This window comes from Grammomys surdaster, unplaced genomic scaffold (genome assembly GCF_004785775.1).
Source record: "Grammomys surdaster isolate TR1022 unplaced genomic scaffold, NIH_TR_1.0 1036, whole genome shotgun sequence".
Taxonomy (NCBI): Eukaryota; Metazoa; Chordata; class Mammalia; order Rodentia; family Muridae; genus Grammomys; species Grammomys surdaster.
In genome coordinates this window covers 1,751,376-1,765,646 of record NW_021605455.1, presented here as the reverse complement: position 1 = coordinate 1,765,646, position 14,271 = coordinate 1,751,376, and the positions used below count along the sequence as shown (strand labels likewise).

General features: G+C 40.5%; 1 protein-coding gene across 1 annotated transcript in view; it reads right to left on the bottom strand.

The window, feature by feature from the left end:
* The window catches only part of Skor2 (SKI family transcriptional corepressor 2), a 40,534-nt gene that overhangs the window by 18,811 nt on the left and 7,452 nt on the right, over positions 1-14,271 (bottom strand). Inside the window, exons 5-6 of the mRNA XM_028783235.1 lie at positions 1,982-2,047; positions 1,502-1,600 (exon numbers count right to left, since the gene is read on the bottom strand). Coding sequence (XP_028639068.1) covers positions 1,502-1,600; positions 1,982-2,047 — 165 coding nt within the window. The remainder of the gene's footprint in view (positions 1-1,501; positions 1,601-1,981; positions 2,048-14,271) is intronic.

Sequence of the window (14,271 nt, the reverse complement as noted above, 5' to 3'; positions counted from 1 at the left end):
CACTCACATATACACTCACTCACACTCATACACACTCACACACACTCACACACACATACACACACTTTTACACACATACACACCCTCACACACAGATAGACACACATACACTCACACACACATTCACATACACACATACACATCACACACACTCATATAATACACACACATACACATACTCACACACACACACACAATTTAAAATAAAATAAATCTTGAAAATTTGTTTGCATGTTATTTCCTTTGTTACTTTCATTTTTCTGAAGAGGAAAATACAACTAAAAAAACAAAAAGAACCTCCTAGAAGCCTGAGAAACACTTCCATGATGCATTTGTTCCTATGCTATCCCACTATGGCAGGTGAATTTTGCAATTTTACATGGACACCTACCATGAAGCCTTTCTGAAATTCTATGACTCTGGGAGCAAAGTGATAACCTGATTTTCTGCTTCACCTTGGAATGACATGTCACATTAAAATATATTGATGGTATAAAATTATCAAAATTAAATTGATTTAATTATGGCAATGCCCCTTAACTCTGAGTTTTGATTTCTTCAATTCTGTTAATATGAGGAGGTCAAGTGTAGCCTAACAACGTTAGGTGAAAAATTCTAGAAACAAGCAATTCATAAATTTTAATAAGGTTTATTATAATATAGATGATCATAATTGTTCTATTTTTGTCCTTGGTTGTTATTACTAATCTCTCAGATTGAACTTTATTGTATGAATGTGAATAGAGAGGAAAAAGAATACAGGGGGCAGGGCTTGAAACTATCTGCAAGTTTGGTGCACCCACTGGGTGCTACCTGCCTTATCTCCTCAAGATCAGACAGTCTTGGACACCAGCCTGTTTAAATCTTCCTGCTGATACATCTCTCCCACGTCAGTAGCTAACCAGAGCTATCTAAGAATAAAGGGTACCTGTACCTTTGTTTTTCTTACTTCAGGAACTAATAAATACCAAGGAATTATTGTATATTTAAATATATAATCTGGACATACTTCAATATGTGTACACATTTCATACTGAATTGAGTGTTTACATACATATTTTAAAATGCACATATATGTATAAATATATATGTATAACACATATAAATCCATATACTAGAACATAACTTGTAAATGCTCTTGTGGGAAATCTTATCTTTGTTTTGTTTTTTTCTTTTTCCAGACAGGGTTCCTCTGTATAGCCCAGGCTGTCCTGAAACAAACACTAAGGACCAGGCTGGCCTCGAACTCAGAAATCTGCCTGCCTCTGCCTCCAAGTGCTGGGATTAAAGTCGTGCGCCACCACTGCCCGGCTGGGAAATCTTATCTTTGAGTTAATTTGAAGCACAGATAAGGGATTCTCGGGTAAGATTACTACAGCAGGGTGTGGGCAGGCTGTGTGGGCTTTGTACTTAGCCGATTCTGGCTTAAACTCACTCTTGAATCTAACAATAGAGATTCTAACAGACATCACATACAGAATGAATGAAAAGGGCTCCTTACTGAAAACGGGGAAGGATGCGTTTCCTTTTAACACTTGGAATTCTTGCTCCAGTCGCCTCCGTAAATCTATTTGCTCAAACAAAACCTTCTGAAGTTCCTCTAATAGGGGGGAAAAAAGAAGAGCCGTTTTACTAATCTTTACAAATAACTCTCTAGAGAACTGTTATATCTGGCAATTTGTTATTATAAGACAAAATATTTTACCAGTTTAAAAAGTCTTGCATAGACATAGGATAGATTTTGTGCAGAAATCCATGAATATAAATCAATGTAATATATTATTTTAAAGTATTATATTACAGTGTCATGTATTGATTGATATGTATGCATTAATCTCAATTATATCCACCCAATGGTCCATATATTATTCATATGTTGCTTGTCAAGCTTAAAATATGGTGCAGAACAAAAATATCTTCTTATTATCTCTGTATTCTTTAAAAGCCAAGAGAAGTATACAGCTTCCAAACTTGTCTTTACCTTTCCCCATGTTTTCTACATCCTTTTTGAGCGAATGAGGTGAATTGATTTCTTGTGTGTGTTCACCTTAAAAAAAATAAAGGAAAAATATTAGTTTTCATGGACTATTATCCCTGAGTTTTTCATTTGTTTTTCACCTCTAGAAAAGGAGGTTATTATCTAACAGAAGTGGACGTTAGAAATTCACAGGAGTCCATGCTGTTCTTGAGAATGGGTACCACTCCTTCAAATCACAGAAGTACTCTAGAACACGAGGGTAGAGCCTGTCTGGCTCTAGAACACCAGCATCACTCAAGAGAGGAGGCCTGCTCTCCCTGGAAGGCCCTTCAGACTGCCAGGGAGAGGAGTTTTCTAAACTTTTGGTATCCCCAAAATCTGTAACGGTGAAAAAGGAAGGAGGTCTTGTCTTAGGGTAACAGTCATGCCTGGAGGATCTCCTGGCCTTTGATAGCCAGCTGAAAGAGATGTATTCTACAACAGAGATGGTGATCTGTTAGTTTGTAAATATTTACTTACTCAGCGATACTTTTTAACTTCTCATCTGAAATAACTCACCACCATAACTCATCCCTACCCATAAAACTGACCGTGGGAACAGAGGTCAGAGCCCAGAAGCTAAGCACAGCGTTGCAAGCACTAGGCCTCTGCCTCAACCCTAGCACCCAAACTGAACTAAATAAGCCAGCTGTCTATATTAAGAATAAAGGTTAGACTGTTGCTCCTGTTTTGCTGCATGCTAACTGGAACAATGACAAATGAAATGATATATTTATCTACAGTAAATTATGTCTTGGTGAACCGGAGAGCCAAAACACATCAAAGGTTTAACCCATTCATTCAACTAACTAGATGACTGCATTTTCAAATCTCAAGTTAGTTTCTGCAATAGCCACGTGGAGTGATTAAGCTTCTGTTTTTGTCTAAAGAGATGAGATAGTACAGGTAATGGTTCTCGAGAAGATTTTATGAATTCCCCCACTGGTTCCCAGAGGCAGCACAGGGCCTTGCCCTCTCTTCTTCACTGACTAGGTCAGGCACTGTGGGTGGCAAGGGCTCTATCTCTTCTCTACATCCATCCAGCACCTCACAGGGCTGGACATACAACAAACACCCAGTGGAGTGTCTTCTGTTGTTACTGAAGGAATCCCAGGAGGACATAAATCCTAAGTCATGGCTCCAGCCAGAGTGTATCACTTCAATTCTCTGCTTGCTATTTATTCATTTCCCTCAGAAAGAAATAGAGTGCAATAGTCCCCAGGCACTTGTTGGAATACTGTGAGATCTCACGCCAAGCTAAAATTTCTATAAATGAAGAAACAGGGTCTCTTCCCAAAGCATCAATCTGTACTATGGACAGACATCTGTATTCCACATGCTGATTGTGTGAAGTGTGTGAAAGGCTCACACAAGTGTACATTTTTCTGTTTAAGGACTTACATGTAACACACACACATTCAAATTTCCTAAATATATGCATACTTGGGGCGGGGCCTAATCTACCTTTCACTCTCCATGTTCCTTACTGGCAGGCATTCTCTAACAAGTCGAGTACATTCACAGGACTTCATTTGGCTTCATCTTGAACTTGACCTCTCTCTATAGTCTCAATGTACTCTTGAACCACAACGGTGAGGTTTTCTTTTCCTTATAGTGAGGAAAATGCCCGTGAAGTATCCCAGTTGTGGACCTCAGTAGAACCTCTGAGGACTTTGATCCTCTACTAGGAGAGGATCCCCTGACCAGTACAGAAGTTCCCTACTGATGTAATACTGAATCCCAGCAGAGAAGGGCAAGCAGGTAGGTCCGTGCTTCAGAGCATCCTCACATATGGTGAGAGGCTTTCTCAATCTAACGTTCAGAGAATGACTTAGAGGAGCCGTGAGAGTGCTTCCAGGAGAGCTCTTACCATGTTGTGGATCAGACTTTTTGACTCATTGATACATCTTGAGAACTGTCTATTTTGTGTTACATTTCAATTGGATGAATAGATTTTAAAATTAAGATATATAAAATGACATTCCTTTCTCCTCTATAATTACTAACATTATATGCATAGAGTACCCCTAAAACAATAGCTAATAAATGGAAACGGATGGGCTGCAGGGAAATCTACTGGTGACGTTAACAATGGGCCGTTCTTTCCATCAGCTCTGGAGGGTTTATTAACATTTTGCATTAGTGTCTCTGACAAATAGACATTTTGCTGCGATTTCTGAGCAAAAAATGGCCAGTGTAGAGCTTAGAAGATATAAACGTCCCTTTTCCACTGAGGGTTTTTTTTTTGGTGTGTCTGTGTGTGTGTGTGTGCGCGTGTGTGTGTGTCTAGGTATCAGATAAATAAGGACACAGAAGTAGTTTCAGCTGTGCTTTGTGTATCTCTTACTGGACTTCTGCTTTTTGCATTCTTGCTAATCTGTGGGAACCAGATTGTTAATGGTGGTTAAAAATGACCTCTGGGAGCCTGGATGTGTGTTCACTATTACTGCTAATGTTTTCCATCTGTTTTTTTTTTTTACGGCAGTCTAATACTAGATGAAATAAATGTGATTTAGTTGACAATGAGCTTCCAGTTTTTATAAATATTCCGTCAGGTTAGACGCATTTCGATTCTCAAAATGAATGAACGGCTTTGGAGGTATCCCCAAATTAAAGCGCTCACCTTCTTTCCATTATATTCTTCTTTTAAAAAATATTTACAAGCAGAGAGGGTGGGGGAAACTTAGAGATCTCGGTGGCTTAGGGGCAGAAAACAGCGTTGCACACGCTGGAGGAGGCATGTCTTTCCTAGAGGCCTGGTCTCTAGCAAACACATCAGAAGGTAGAAGAAAATCAGAAGTGGTTTGGAGTGGGAAAGGAATGAAAAAATCCAAGTATAAATGTGTTGGCAGCGGGATGAGACGCAAAGCTGATGTTCCTCAGGGGTGTGTCACCTTCTCACGGAACCTTCACGATCCATGAATCATGCTCACCCCAGTGTAGAGGCAGCAGTGCTCCATGCAGAACAAACCTCATGGCAACCAGATGCAACCAAAAGCCAAGGCCTGGCCACATGCTTTTGCTTTCCCATTCTCTCTGGTTCCTCTGGCCCCGGTGGCCTCATGTTCTAGATGTCCCTTGGCACCCTTGGTTTTGCCCATGCTCAGCCATCAGAAGACAGGCAAGAGGGATGGATGTGAGGATGTACCATGTTATGGCATATGTAAGTAGTTAAGTGTCAAACAAGCAGGAACTAAAACTCACGAACACACAAAGAATCAGGCAGTGAATTCCCTAGCACAACCTTTATAGGCTTAAGATGGATCAATTTCTCTTGACTATTGTGGCATACTCTTGTTCACGAACCTGAAATGGATTTCCTGATCTTCACAGGGGAAAAAGACTCCATTCTATGTTCCTTTGGAGTTTCCAGGTCTTCTAACCTGGGTTCCCGCTGCCTTACCACCTTGGCTCATCTGTCTTTACAGCCAACACAAATCCTTCACGGTGTTCAGGCCCGTGTTTCTCACTGGGAATTGTTTTGCCTTGTATTATCTGCCTTGCCTGGGGTACCTGACCCTTTCCCCACTTTCTATTCCATTTGAGACATCCAGTGGCATTCCAATACGCCATTTAAGTCTTTCTGGCATGGACCGAGCATTTCTAAAGCTCCAACCTTTATTTATTGAAGCCCTATTCTTTGAGATGATAGTTTGAGGCAGTTCAGCCAATGGGGTTGATTGGGTCTTCAGGATGGAACTCTTATGCATGGGGTCAGTGCCATGGGTGGAGTTTGGTTCCATCATGTCCTGTGTGGCCAGGAAACAGCTGCCTATGCATCTCCTAAGAAGCCCCCATCAGACTCTGAGTCTGCTGCTATCTTGATCTTTGACTTCACAGCTTCCAGAGCTTGGAGAAATAAATACTGTCAGGTGTTTTTGTTCTAGCATCCTAAAAGGACTAAGACACGGCTTCCATGAACAAGTCTCAGTTTCTGCAAGTGCCAATGATTACCCCCTTCCTGGCCTAAAGTTCTATCTTTCTTTTACCCTTTTGCTTCCTGCCTAGGAGATTTGCTTTCCGAAGGCAGCATCAACACCACCCTACCCCAAGGCAGGTACAAATACATCCCACAAATGCCTGCTGTACTAATTGACTCTAGTTTGTGAAAGAAACACCAACCACTGCTATTGTAAATCTCCAGTTGTCATGAGGGCCTTTAAACTAAATCTTATAGTTAAACTCTTATATGTGGAAAAGTACATTTCAATTTGTTTTATAGTCAGGTGAAATCAGGCTAACTATATTTTCTGTCTACTGGGAAGTTTGTGATGTCCCAATTAAAAAATAAGTTTTTTTTTTCTTGTCTGAGATTTCCAAAGTTTCCATGTAAAAACACTTAGTCTAAATTCTACCTAAAACACAGGAAAATATTAGTTAATATATATGTCTGCCATGGCTTCCAGTAAAAATGTCACCTATATTAGAACTCATTCATTTTATTACAATAATTATTTTATTATAAAATGTTCATTTTTCTATATATGTTAATGATTTGTTTCTACTTTACTTGCTAGGGATGAAACCTAGGGCCACACTCATGTTAGGCACACTTGTTTCCCCAGTGGCAAGAGCCACACAAATAGATGAGATGGTCATAGGACAGGGAGAGAAGCTAATGAAGTAGATGTCACTGGAACTCTCCCTGGCAGCTAGCTTCCACAGTGTTGGAAGGGGGACATTTCATCAGTGGCGTTACCCATATTGGACTCACGTGGCCACACTGGCTAAGATGTCTCTACTGGTGTAGTGGTAACAAGACTTTACAGAGGCAACGGATCGCTCTCTTTATTGGACTTGAGGCCTGATTCACAGGCAAGAATTCAGGTTGGTATTGTAAACGTGGTCTAAACCTATGTCTAGGAAACTCGTTGGCCCCAGAGGAAGAACGTATTGGGGTTGTCATGTTATCAACTCTCTTCTAAACACGTATGCTTATGTCCATAGATTTGTGCTGTTTCCAGCCTTGGTCGGAGAAGCTTCTTACTGAAGTGGGTAGTGTGATCTTCAAACCTCAAATGATAGGTGCTCTCCTAGAGATGGGGCCCTGCCTGCATCAAACACACCCATAGATGGGCACTGTCCTCACCAAACACACCCATAGATGGGCACTGTCCTCACCAAACACAGCCATAGATGGGTACTGCCCCCATCAAGCACACCCATAGATAGAACACTGCCCACATTGAACACTTTCCGCACTCAAGCCCCTAAGAACATCGAGCAGTCAGAGCTGGGTAGAATATTGAGAGCTGGAGGACTTGGAAGGAGGGCTGTCTTCTGGAGGTGACATGCCAATTGCACACACAAGCTCATAGAAGCTGTGGTTATCTGAGCAAGATCAGTGCAAGATCAAGCCAGTTAAAAGCTCCAGCATGGATTAGGGAGGGGATTCCCACCCTAGCTGAGTAGATATTGGCAGTTAATGGCTGTGGGTAAGGAAGAGTCGCGTTCCTTTAGGAGCGTGGCTACTGGTCGGTTCCCCAAGTCCCAGTGGATGATCCTATTGAACTCACTGGGTTGAAAATAGCAACAAGCAAATAAATAATCATAAAAGGTGGACATGAAGTTGGAGACAGGGGCAGATATGATGGAAGATTCTGGAAGGGGGTTATGAGGAGTGGATATATTCAAGGAACATTGGATACATGTATGGAAAATTTCAAAGAATAAGTTTGAATTCAATAAATAAGATTTAAATACTAGAACCTTGGTGTTCAGGTTATGTACCCTAGAATGCAGGGTGTCTTATCTGCATGGGGCACAATATCAAACGCCAAGTCTTAAAGTAAGGAGTAAGAGATGGCTTTCACCTATCCTTTCTACTGAAAGGCCTTCCCCACTCCTTGGTGTCCTATTCCTTGAGTTAGCTCTCTCTTCAACCTCTTCCTTGAGCACACAGCAGTGCTCACAGGGTCTGCCAGGCAGCCGCCCCAGCAGCTAGCACACTGCTCCTCCCAATACTGTTACTGAGAACACTTGGTAGAAATCTGGAGAACACATTTGCTTGGGCAGAAAGCAAGCAAGCATCCCCCCTGAAGGTCACTTCTGAGTAGATAAACATATTTTGAATTGGTTCGGTGTCAGCATATGAGATCCATGTGTACTCTCACATTCAGATGACTCTGTTTGGCAGACAAATGCTTCAATAGCCCTGGGGAACTGACACACTCCTGGCTAGGTTCTGATACAGGGGAACAGACATCTAACACACTCAGAGGTGCAGCTGGGCCCTGTATGGTATTTCAAGCACACTGCTACAGCCTCTCCAGCTGGATAGAGACTCTACCTTCTTGTCTCCTGGAACCCTAACAGAGTGGGTTGGCATTAACCAAACAGGCCAGTTGAATTCTTAAAAACATGTATTTTGATAACTGGCCTTAGCTTTGTAATCTAGCTTAGTTCTTTTCTGCACCTTTTCTCTTTTCCTTATAATGTATCTTGGAGGTACAAGTTAGACTGAGTCAAAATTAATATACAACTGGAATGATCGAAAATTTAGCACACGTGGCGTATAGGGTTTTTAAAGAGCACTTTGTGTTCAGACATAAGAAATCAATTACAGAGGCTAGGACGATCACTTAACAGGTGAACTATGAAGACTGAAGTTTGAGTCTCATGCACCCACTTAAACAGGTAGATGTCATGGCCTGCCTGTATCCCAAGACATAGATGAGATTCCTTGAACCCACGGGCTAGCTAGACTCACTGCTAAGGAAGCCAGTTTGGGGTTCAAATGAGAATGAGACCCTGCTACCCTGCCTTGTTTAAGACAGACAAGGATTGAGGGAGAGGCTCAGTGTTGATGTCTAGTCTACAGATGCACATGCACGCATGGGCACCCACGTGTACAAAGACATAGACATTCACACACAAACTTCACAACAGATACTACAACATCAATGACATAGGAAGCAAAGTTAAACAACTTCCTTCTCTGTTAGTAGGATAGAGTCCCGCTAGTTTCTTGGCATTGTGACTACATTAAACTACTTCTCTGTGATGCCTGACACTTGTGTAAGGAAACAGAAAGAGAGGCAAAAAGGTCACCAAAGAGGGAATGCTACAGAACAGGCTAGCTGAACACTTGCTCCATTAATGAAAACAAAGAGAAACCGCTGGAGTCTGTGATGCCAGGGAGGTTACAATGAGAACCAGTAATGGCACACTTCCTGATTGAGCCCCAAAATGTAATGTTTGAGCTGGGTGTGGCTACACATGTGTGTGGACCCCAGCACTCAGGATGAAAAGTTAGGAGGACCAAGAGTTTGAGGATACTCTAACTATATGTGAGAACTTGGCTCAAAGAACAAATATATATACATATATATATATTTCTGTATGTATATAGTCATATATACACACACACACACATATATATACATATATACATATATATATATACATATACATATACATACATACACACACACACACACACACACACACATATATATATATGACTAATGACTCTGGAGTCCATTCAAGGTTTCTCTTGAGTTTTACAATTGAGTTCATGCTATGTGAGTTAATGCTATGTAATATTTTTGTTTCCTTTACATTTATTTATTTATTTATTTTATTTAGTGTATGTACGTGTGAGTGGTTGGGAGCATGTGTGAATATGACACATGCATATAGAGATTGGTGAACAACTTGCAGAAGTTGATTTTCTCTGTCTACCATCTTGACAGCCCTACTTTTTTTTTCTAGAAAGCTTTTCAATATTTTCTATCTCATATAAAAATTTTAAAAATTATTAGCACAAAGAAAAAACTTTTCATAAATAGAAGGTAGATGTCTGAAATACAGGGATAACTTAATTCTGGGTGCATATATTGAACAGCTTCAAGATATGTTATCTGAAAGTAATGTTCATAATAAATTAGAAGTTTTATCAAATTCTATAGGCAGACCAACTTGGATACAAACTTACCCAAAGTTCCCTTAAAGTAAGAGAATTAAAACTCAGGCCCACTATTTTGGCTTTTAAGAATTTCTCTTCTTTTGCTTTTTTTTTTTTTTAAATCATAAGCATGTTCTAAAATCAAATGGAATAATAAATCAGAATGCTTCATCTGCTATATATTCATGAGAAGTGTAACTGCTTCTTACTATTCTTGGAAATCCATCCACAGCATATTAAGTACACTAGAGAATCGTACCCGTGGAAATAAAATTGATTTTAAAACTTCTATACATCTAACAAGATGCAGCCCAGCCGTGCTCAGAGTCCGCAGGTGCAGGCTGCGTTTCTATGAGGGATTGGAAGGCAGATGACGCCTTTTTTCCTCATTTCCTTGACCTGAGATAGCTCTGAGCTGTCTCACCAGCTTGCCCGGCTTCATTCAATTTCAAATCACTTAACTTCGCGGAAGTTATTCAAAGTGGAGATGCGAAGCCCACTCTGGGATTGCAAGTGAAATCCTGTCATCTACAGTTTTGAGTTGGTAATACTTTTACCAAGCCACTGCCCATTTAATTCTGTGTGGCTTGGCGTGCTTTTGAAGTTCTGCTGCTTTCGGGGGAATTTTGGTTGCTGAAGACTATCTTGCTTGGCCCCTCGAATTATACACAGTATGACATCTACTGTGCATAGTGCTTTTCCAGACAGGATTTAAAAACCTCAGTTATAATTGTCAAAAAATAGCTTATCAATATGCCTGAAAGCTTGGAATAAATGTGCTACTGAACCAAATAAGGAACAGCTACTCCACAGACATAACTGCCGAGGAGAACTAGACTTTATATTAAGGACCAGTTAACAAAATAACTGCCACCAAGGATAAGCATGTCTGTATCTATACATAACCACTGAAACTTCCTGGTAATTATATTCATGATTACCACGAGAATGAAAAATTCATATAAAAGCAAAAGACAAAAAAAAAAACAAAAACAAAAACAAACCCAAAAAACAAACGAACAAACAAAAACCCACACATCCATCTGATTTACCAGGAAAATCTGTTTTGTTCTTCTTATACAAAGGAATTAAATATTGTAATGTCCGTCTTCAAAGAAATCATATTGAGCTAAGTGCAGGATAAAGGAACATAGCTTTGTAAGCCCCACTAGATGGTGTTATGTTTTCTACTTGGGTTTTGTTTTGAGGCAAGTTCTCACTATACAGTGTGGGCCTGGGTTGAAATTTCTGGTCCTCATGTCGCAGCCTCCTAAGTGCTAGGATTATGGGTGTGGCTTGTGATGTGGGGTTAGAGGCAGTGTGGACTTGTTCCTGTGAGGCAATGCCCTTCATTCTAGTCTATCACTTGCATCTATTCTGCATCCATATGTATTCCAATCATACACGTGATGCAGTCTGGCTAGTTTGTCTCCTGCTCTTCGTTGGCAGCAACCAAAGGTCAGAGACTGGCCTTGCTTTTAATCTCGGAACCTCCAGAGTTTAAGTGAACTCCCTAGCATGCTGTGGGCATCCTCAGCTAGGTGAGGAGAAGATGATTGAAGCACATGGACTCCTGCCGTCAGGATAGTCAACAGTCCTTATGTGGAGAGAAATCTCTGCAGGGAGGAGGAGGAGGCACTGGGGGCTACCACAGCAGCAAGCCACGTGTGCTCATGATCTCTTTGACTTGGTTTACTCTTTGACACTGCTAAATGAATAGAATCTGGTAATGGTTAAATAAATTAGAAAATAATAAAACACAGGTGCCAATTCTGAGACTTTCCTCAACTGCCGTTCAGTACGAAGACCACAGGCTAATCTGTTTTTATACGAGTACTGGACAGCTGAAGGTATAGCCTGCTAAGTGCCACAAACCCCAACCTCTTCAACTCTCTGAGGTTTTAAACTGTACATACAAAGTCGGGAGCAGAGGTGCCCTCTGCTGTAGTGTCCACAATTCAGGAAGTTGAGGCAGGTGGCTTGCTTAAGCCCATGGACTTGAGATCAGACTGGGGAATATGGGAGACTCCATCTCAAAACGGATTAAGTGATTGATGGACTGAAGAACACTTTCAATGGAATCACAAAGATCAACTTCTTGTGGCCCGATGTTCTAGCATCAATTCAACCACGTTCATGGAAGGTTGTATATTCTAAAGTGTTTCCATCCTTCCTACATTCTTCCCTTCTCCCATTGAGTACAAGATAATAATATCATGTGACCTACTGCCTCCGTACATCCCTGAATAATATGGGGCAGAGATTGCAATATGGAAAATCGATATGGAGCAAGCTTCTCTGGGAATCTGTATCAGATTAATTATTCTGAGAAAGAGAATAACACTGTTTCAACAGCATGCACAGGTGTTATTACCAACATGACTATTGATGCTGCCCTGGGCTCCTGGTATCACCGAATGCTTACGTGGACATGGATCCTGTCTGCACCACTGGCTGTTCACATGGGTGTGGATCCTGTCTGTACCACTGAGTGTTCACGTGGGTATGGATCCTGTCTGCGCTTTCACTTGTGTCCTCTTAGCATATGTATTTTGCATTTTTAAGCTAAACAACAGTGGATCGAATGTTTTTTATCCACTCTGGATTTCACTCTCGTGGTTCTGAGGGTGTGTCTGGGTTTACTGGTCTGAATGGATATGAGGACATGAGACCCCTTTCAGGTAAGTCCAGAAACTTCTATCCAACTTCCATCCAAGGCAAAGGAAGGTGAGAGAAAGGAATTCAGCTTTTAAGAAATTCAGAGACTGTGAGCGTGAGTTACGTGAAGATCCTGTAACCCTAAGGGACTCGCTTGGTCTTAATACATGCACATTCTGATCCATTAGCACTTCTTGGATTTCTAACTCACAAGTCTTTATAAAAATCATGGATACAAGTTGCTAAGTGCAACGTAAGAAGTTAAGTTTCCTAAAGAGAAATCATCTCAGATTGTAGAACTTGGATCCTCCATTAAATCCCTGTAAACTACTTTAAACATCAGATTATCCCCAGAGTTTTATGCAAATCATTGCTACCTCTTGGAAAGCTATGCACATTTTACATTTTTATAGCATATATAATTCCTTTTTATCTCCTTCAAAAATTATACCTAAAGCAGAGGAAGAGTCGAGCAGAGCAGACTTAGAATAATTAGTGCTTAGTAGCTACAGCGCGTCATCTACCGTGAATCATTCTCTAAAGGATCATCGACAATGATATTAAATACATGTACCTTGTAATCTGTGTCACAGAATCACCAGTGGCCAACTCTGGAGTCAAAACTTCCAAACATAGGCAGTCAAAACAGTCTGATCAACTAATGCACACAAGTATAATGTGTTAACTTTAACAAGCCTCACTAAGTTAAAGCTAAACTGATTAAAAAAGGAAATGGAAAATGGGGGCCGTATCCTGCCCCTGAAAGGGTTGAGTTGTTATAAAGTACACGGCCCACGGCCCTTTGCCAGACCTCCAGGCTTCATGGAGCCTACTTACAAAGTGAGAGGTTATATACAAAATAAGATGAATCAAATAAAAAATCCCCCCAAATTAAATAAGTAATTAATTCCAGCACTAGGATATGGCAGCAGCTTTTAAACTCTCTCTGAGTGTCCTCGTTTGGATAGAGAGATGCAGGTCCTCTTTAAGTGCTCCCTGCTCCTACAGCTCAGACCTAGCAAGGTTCCTATGCGGTTCAGCTGTTGAAACACCCTCACTTAATTTGCAATCACCAGAGTCCACATAGACTCACCATGTGTAGTCTCCTGGCATGGAAGAAATTGGGCTACTTTTAAATCTATTTTTAGCTGTACAGTGCTGTTAAATACCATTTGATCTGGGGCTGAGGAATGTTACGAAGATTGTTTCATATCTATGAATAGTGTTTCCAGTGGCTGTTAATTTCTACACATATCAAATACACAAAAGCAATTGACTGTCTAGATATGTCTGGGAAATGGCAAGATATTACAGAATCAATGGAATAGAATTATAAATGCTTCTTGTGTGTGTGTGCACACACACACACACACACACACACACACATACAAACCAATTAGAAATTCCTTGGTAGCAATTCTTTTCATTTCAAGCTTCAATTTTGAGGAATATCACACTAGGGAGGAGGTGGTTCCCAGGCAAATATCCTTGCCTTTCTGATTTTAGATTGTAACAGAAAAATCTACACTTAACAATTTTGTCATATTAGACATTTAGAGAAAATTGTAGAAGGTAATTTTATAGTTTTTTTCAAATAGCATGAGGTTTCAATGCTGGGAACCAATAATAATAATTTAAAATGTGCTAACAGGTAAAGCCAGGATATATAAGATGGCAATATTACGTATGC